Source organism: Microtus ochrogaster, linkage group LG1 (genome assembly GCF_000317375.1).
Source record: "Microtus ochrogaster isolate Prairie Vole_2 linkage group LG1, MicOch1.0, whole genome shotgun sequence".
NCBI lineage: Eukaryota > Metazoa > Chordata > Mammalia > Rodentia > Cricetidae > Microtus > Microtus ochrogaster.
In genome coordinates, this window is record NC_022027.1 from 45622787 (window position 1) to 45630520 (window position 7734).

Below are 7734 nucleotides of genomic sequence, written 5' to 3' on the forward strand. Positions count from 1 at the left end.
AAAAGAAAAGAAAAAAAAAAGTCCTGGTACTGAGTCCTCAAAAAACTTCTCTGTGGGAAGCATTTGAGTTCTGACAAGTTCCTACTGGGGGAATCGAGGATGTACTGGGCTAGGAAGTGACTCCTGGAAGCAGGTTTTCTCTGGGCTTCCCCCCATTGCTTTTTTCCTTTGCCAACTGTTTGAATCTGGAGCTCCCTCTTGTGTGTGAATACTTGTTGCCCAGCTAGCGGTGCTTTTCTGAGGGTCTCTGAAGCCTCTAGGAGGGGGAGCCTACTTGATGGAAATAGATCACTAGGGAAGCCTTTAAGGCCACACCCAGTCCACTCTGCTTGCTGGTCTACGTAGTAAGTTCCAGACCAGCCATGGTTACATAGTGAGACTCTCTCAGAAAAGAAAAGAAAAGAAAAGGAAAGAAAAGAAAAGAAAAGAAAGAAGGAAGGGAAGGGGGGAGGAAGGGGAAGGGGAAAGAGAATAAAAGAAAAAAAAAGAAAATACGTAGTGTTATGTAATTCATGCTTGGAATTCCAGAATTTGGCAGAATACTCATTGCAAGTCTGAGGGCAGCTTGAGCCTCCATGAGTTCCATGGAAACTGCCCCCCCCCCAAAACCCAAACCCACAAACAAAAAACAAGCCATAGAGACATGGGGCAAACACTGCAAAGATAAATAAGGCACACATTTGCCCATGCAGTGAGGAGACTCGTTATTTCAATCCTCCGGGTGCAGCACAGAGTGCCAGGCACACAGTTGAGCGGTACAACACAACGGGCAAAGAAGCTGACATTTACATAGGCCAGGCTAGTTGACGTATATTTTCTTAGCCAAGCCTCACAATAGTCCAGTAAAGTTGTATTTTTCTGTTTGCTTGTGGTTTTTTCATAGACACACATCAAGTGTCAGTAAACCGCTCAATGTTATATAGCAATTACGAGGTGATGAGGTCAAACTTTGCTCTGTGAAAAATACCTCAAACTGTGAGCTCAGGGAACATTTCAGACAGGGGTCCTTGCTAGTTTCCTTTTGTACCCATGGTCCTCAACCATTTTGGAGCCACACTTTCCTTTTAGAGAGTGAAAGTAGAAATTTTTCTCAAAAACTTACGCACAGCAACTCAGATACTTTCTATCTTAGGGGCCCCACAAACATCAAGAGTAATTTCAGTTATTCTCAATATATTATTAGGTTATTGCTACTTGGAAAATAGAAAATTCGGCAGCTAGGCTACCCAAATCCCCGCTCAGACCTTAAACTCCTGCAGTTCCAGCTTCCGGTCATTGATCTCTTTCTCCAGCTGGGCCTTTTCCACCTGCATCGCACCAGCGGTCCGGCCGTGCTGGCCAACCAGCTGCGTCATGTTCTCAATCTGCTGCCGCAAGATCTCGATGACCTTGTCCTTTTCCGCCATCTGGAGCTTAAGCGCCTCACACTCGGTCTGCACATTTCTCAGGTGGTCCCCCTCATTCTTCAGGTGTTGAAGCTCCTGTAACTTCAAGTCCACCCGCGAGCGGAGCTTGGTGATCTCTGCATTGGTGGCCTCAATGGCTCGTTCCTTCTCCTGGAGGGAAGCTGTTAGGTCGGACACTGTCCTCTCAGAGCTCTCCAGGGTCATCTTCTTGGCCGTCAACTCTTCCACCACCTTGCGCAGCATCTCCTTGGTGGACTCGAGCTGTGCAGTGAGGGAGGACACTTTCTCCAGGCTCTCGTTCTTCCCCTGAATGGCTGCCATCTGCGGGAAAGCAATTTCATGATTGGGGGGGGGGGGAGGTAAGTTAATTCAGTGTGAAACCCTGCCCTGGATAGTCCAGAAAGCCTAACTTAAACCATTTTGCTGTCAGAACATTAGGCACAAAGGACATTTTTCATCATGGACAAGGCCACCTGGCAATGACACAGCTTGCACGCTCACCTGCCGCTCCATCTGGCCCTGACACTCGCTCTTCATGGCCTTGAGCAGGGCCTCCAGCCGCTGCACCTCCATGTTCCTGTCATCTAGCTCCCGCCGCAGGTGGTCGATGGTGATGCTGTTGCCGGTGTCTCGGTCCCACAGGCGCTTGTTCTGCTCCTTCTCCAGACTCAGCTCCTTCTCCCTCTTGTGTAGGTCTGCCTAAAAGAAGCGAGGAGCGCTCTTTCTCCCAGCCACTGTCACAGCCAAAACAAATTCTTCCATTTGCCTTACACGGTCTTGGAGGTATGTGATTTGAGACGTCTTTGGTTACAGAAAAGAACTGCTTTTCAACAGCTGACTAAAATTGATTATTTCCTAGAAAAATCTACTGATATTTTGCTTAAACATTTTAGCTGGTTTAGGAGTGACATCTCACACCTGTAATCTCTGCATGCAGGAGGTGCAGATTTTGTGTTCTGAATGTCATTTTGGTTCAAAATGAACACGCCACAACCTGAATTTAGTAGACGGCAGTTCTAACTGAAAGAGTGTGGCTACTTGACCACCTACTTTATCTAACATGTAACAGCCACGCCTAAAGAAAAAGACACAGGTAGGTATCTTATATAAAACATTTAAAGTACATAGAATGATATCCCATGTGTATGCACAATATTTTGTAAAAAATCTGTATTTAAATGTAAATTGGTTTGTGAAATGTATTGAAAATGTTCCCAGACCCCAAATCTCAGATTATAGAGCATGATCTCACCAACAGCTTTTGGAGTTGGTCATCCAGATTTCCTGACTCCTGACTGAACTGGTCCCGCTCGGTGCGCGCCTCAGTGAGCTCTGAATTGGCAAGGACTAACTGCTTCTCCAGCTCTTCTATCTGGAAGAAAAGCCCAAAATCAGACAAATGCAGCCCAGGTCAGTCAGCGGCATCTGAAAACAAGCCTATGCTAGCAGACGGTGCTATGAGAGGCGAAGCTCATAGATCTGAGACGTTTGTACTTTCTCAACCTTAACATCTCCATAGGATTAGTCAAAGTGGAGCACTCTGGGTACAGCACACTGTGCTTCTGCTTTTCCTCCTCAGAAGGTATCTTCTGGGGAGATACGCTCTGTAATTCAAAGAGTCTCTGGTGGCATAAATAATGTATTGTAGACCCCAAACAAATGAACTTTGCAATACCGAGAAGAGCTGTCTTGCTTTAGAATATCGGTCTCAGCTGGGCATAGTGGAGCAGCACCTTTAACCCAGCACTGGGAGACAGAGGCAAGAGATCTGTGAGTTGAGGCCAGTCAGCCTGGTCTACATAGGAGTTCTAGGACAGCCAAGGCTACACAATGAGACCATGTCTTGAAAAAACACCAAACACCAAAAAATAAATAAATAAAAATAAAAACATCAGAGTCTCGAGAAGATACTGAATACAAAAGAATGGGTCCTGACAGTGCACCTGTGCCATTATGGTGGCAGATTCAATAGAATGAGTGAATAGCCATGTTTAACATTAGGGGAATATAATTCAAAACTTTATTCTCTTCAACTATAAAAAGGAACGAGAATCAATTTTAAAGAATATATTTTTCCTTGGTCAGGACTGCTAACTTGTCTGAATAGAGAAATTCAGCTCACTGCACCGATAATAGCACACGGGACAACACCCTTTCCTTGCACAAGCTCAGCATGCAGCAGGCCCGCAGGAGGACCCGGGCTGCTCCAGTACTGCAAATGTTCCTGCACCCTCCACATGAGCTGAGTGTGGACCCCAGACCATGGAGACTTTGGGCTTTCATCTCAGCTGAGCCACACAATATCAAGACTCAGTTAATAAACTATTTCATAAGAACAAATTTTTATTTTTTGATTTTCAAGACAGGGTTTCTCCGTAGCTTTTTTGGTTCCTGTCCTGGAACTAGCTCTTCTAGACCAGGCTGGCCTCGAACTCACAGAGATCCGCCTGCCTCTGCCTCCTGAGTGTTGGGATTAAAGGCGTGCGCCACCACCGCCTGGCCATAAGAACATGTTAATACTTAGTGTTATGCAATGAAACCCCACCTATAACTATGGTATTTTATTATCCACCTTCTAGGATTCAAAAGATTTCATATTGGCAGAAATGCAACACATTTCTTCCTTTTTCTAAGGTATAGTCAATAGGCTTGAAAAGTTTGGTCAAGATTAAAACTTAGTTTGGATGTGATCAAACCTTCTTAACTGGAAAACATATGACCAAGACAAACGTTTTCTTAATAACTTTTTATTTTTACTTGGAACATTCATTTAAAACTCTTCATTTATTAAACCAATATATAATCAATAATCACATTATATATATATACACACATGTACACATATTTAACCATCTTCTTGATAAATAATAAGCATAAATGTGTAGGGCTTCTGTATCTATTCACATGTACACATAAATGACTTAAGAAAGTACTAATACAGAAATATCATACAGTTGTGCACTCATCTATAATATAATATCAGTGCCTACAGGGCTGAGGACATAAATTTAGACATTTACATTGGATATATGTTTAAGTTGGCTTTATGTAATTATGTAATATATTAAAAAGTATTTCATAAGAATTAAGTATATAAAGTTTTAGACTCTGACTAATTATATTTGATAATGTTACAAGGCATTCTCACAAGAATTAAGTACACATGCAATACTAGATTATAGATTATATTTGATTGTAAATTGCACATTAAAAACTATTTCACAGGAATCAATGAATTGCCCAACAGCACTACACTGCCATGCCAGGCTTAAGAAGTACTTTTGGACTGGAGATATAGCTCAGTGGAAGAGTACCTGCTAGACTTGAGCCCTAGTGCTACTACTACTACCACTACTAATGATCAAAGAAAAGCAAAAACAATAAGAAAAAGAAAACAAAAAATCCTTCATTCTTATGCTTCTTTGGAGGCATATACATCAAGAAAACATGAAAATTTAACCTCTGTAATATAAGTAACTTCTGAGAAAATGAATTATCAGTGAATGTAATCTTTTCAGTCCTGTCATTATTGGGAAAGCCTGAGTGGGCACACTGGGGAGTGAAGTAAACAGAGATGGGAACCACAGTGTTTTACTACGCTCACAGCAATTCTGCTGGCCTGGTGGGATCGTCTAAGCTGCACTGGGTTCTGGTCAAGGTCCTGCATCCCGCCTTGATTTTGCTATAGGAGTAATATTTTAAAAGTATTCTGAACTGTCACGAGTGGAGCAAGCACTTCCTACTCCTAGCTTGGCACAAGCCGTTTCCATCCTTGAGCAAGAGCTATTGTTTATGTTCTTTAAAAGTAGGTCTGTTTTTACTGCAAAAGAAAAGCAGGCGGCTCTCTCATAGTACCAGACTGGACAATACTATCTGAGACGGAGACTAGGAGAGGAGCGGGGAGGGAAGAGCACAGCGTTTCTGTCTGCCCAGATCACAAGTCCCCCGACCCCGCAGGAAACCTAGTTTTGGAGTTGTCAGTACTGACTCAGCTGCTATAGCTCTGCTTTTACCTTTCACTTTTTAGAGTAAAAACATCTGTATGAATCAATCCATCAAAAATAAAGAAATGGACAGTGAAAGGGAAAACCACTGAAGTAGCAGCTGAGCTGGTACCAACAGCTAGAAAAAGAGAATACTGTACGGAAGCCTTTGAAATGTCCAGGAGGCACTGACATCTGACTAGAGTAAAGGTTTTCTCTTTTCCTTTCACACAGTAGTGCTGGTTTCCCTTTCACCATCCATGGACAGACTTTTGGTTTGGATCCAAACAAATCAGTACAAGGGTTCCATTCTAATTTCACTGATTTTAGGGGTATTAGCCAATCGTATCAAATCATATTGGATCTGCGCTTTATTTATTTACTTATTTTTTTGGTGGTGCTTTTGCTTTGATTCTGTGCTCAATAAGACACAGGTGTGGCCCAAGGAGGGCGCTGTGCCTCAGCATGAAGCTGCACAGAACTCTGGGAAGCCTTTGCAGGCTCTTCCAGCATAGCTCAGTCAGTGCTACTAAATCTTCACAGCGGACTAGGAAATCCAGCCCCAGCTACTTTCAAAATAGAATAAACTTAGAATCAATATAATGATATATTTTTGTTGTCAAAAAGCGAAAGTTAAGAGTAAAGCCAAATCTACAGAGCCAATAGTGACAGCTTCTACTGGTCCAAATTCGTAAAGGGGAATTCTGGAGGTTCTCCTAAAAGGGAAAAAAAGAATAGAAGACAGCATTATAGTTCAACACTCTGATCAACTTGAAAAAGCTACATCTAAGATTTTCTTTAAAATACAATTTCTATTTTCACCATTATGAAATACTTTTTGTTAACATCCATAAAGGATTTCTGAATTTACACACCCTAGGTAGAAAAGTTTCATTCAGTCAAAAAAAAAAAAAAAAACCTTTGTTTTTAAGGCATGTCTCGTGTACCCCAGCTGGTCTTAACTCACTGTGTAGCTAAGGATAACCTTGAATGTCTGGTTGCCCTGCCCTTACTTCCTGATTACTGGGATTTCAAGCAAGTGCACAAGAACACTGGTGCTGGGATGGAAACAGGGCTTTAAGTATGCTAAGCAGGCCCTCCTCCAACTAAACTCTACCCCAATCAATAGGTATTAACTTTGTTGACCTCCCCTTTGGTTTTTGAACATTATATACTGAAATCTGCACTGAAACAATGAAGATGAAAATGGATTTTAAGTTTTTAGCAATGTGAAGTCACAATATATGAAAATGAAACAAAATACACACAAGCATATGCTTTTAAACCCTGCAGCCAACTTTCCCTGACAAGACATTTCACACTAGACCGTATCCCTCCAAAGCAAATCCTTGTTAACTTGCTTAATCTTTGTTGTTCAGTTACATCAAGTATTAGTGAAACTTCAGGCTGAAGTGTATTTAACTCCATATTAACATGTGTTCTCTAACTAAGGCAACAGGAGCTGCTTCCTCTTGAAAGCCTAGTTAAGCATCATTAGATCCATCTCTTAGGTTCACTATAATATATTTTATCAACATTTCAACAGTCTAGATCAAAACTGATATGTCCCTTTCTCTTTTTGGAGATAGGGCCTCACAATGTAGTTAAGGCAAGCCTTGAATGTGTGATCCTCCTAAATCAGCCTCCCATGTGCTGGCTGTCCTCCTTATAAACTGGATGAAGTTTATGAAGAGATCATTTTTCCAAGCTAATGGAAAGCCATAGTAATTTCAAATTATGTAAGTAAACACAGGTGAACTGAGCTGGATTTAGTAGTCTGTGACTTTTCAGAGTCTGATGTCAATAAATATTTGTCTTTTCAAAATGGTTTAAATAGTCATGAATAACAGCTGTTTTATTGGACCATAATACAATTATGTGATTTTGTCAGATTATAAGAGTATGCTCCCAGCCAGTACTGAAGCCCCGACCACCCTTCTGCCCTGGTTTCTGTAGGGGAGGTTTCATCCTTTGTGGACGGGTTTGTCCACAAGCAAGTGGACAATCATCGTCAAGAGAAAAGTCTGTCCTAAGAAAAGAAACTGGAACACAAAGCTGAGCCTCTCTGTGCTGCTCCAAGGCTAAGAGCTCTACAAGGGGTTAAGGAGGGATGGTATTCAAACTACAACCCCTTAGTCAATCATAAGATCAGTTGAATGATCCTCAAATTAAATCTGAAGAGGAGAAAACATGAGCTCACATTTACTAGAGATAAATGCTGTTCTGTTGCTCCAGCAGTGTGTGTAACTGAACGTAGTGACAACAGTTTTCCACACTGCTGTGGAGGACCCCATCTATCACTGACCCTCCACAGTTCCACACTGCTGTGGAGGACCCCATCTATC

General features: G+C 41.9%; 1 protein-coding gene across 1 annotated transcript in view; it reads right to left on the reverse strand.

Moving 5' to 3' along the window:
• Positions 1-7734, reverse strand: part of Ccdc158 (coiled-coil domain containing 158) — a 63919-nt gene that overhangs the window by 40400 nt on the left and 15785 nt on the right. The window contains exons 9-11 of the mRNA XM_026785029.1: positions 2659-2778; positions 1908-2105; positions 1245-1727 (exon numbers count right to left, since the gene is read on the reverse strand). Of these exons, the coding sequence (XP_026640830.1) occupies positions 1245-1727; positions 1908-2105; positions 2659-2778 (801 nt within the window). The remainder of the gene's footprint in view (positions 1-1244; positions 1728-1907; positions 2106-2658; positions 2779-7734) is intronic.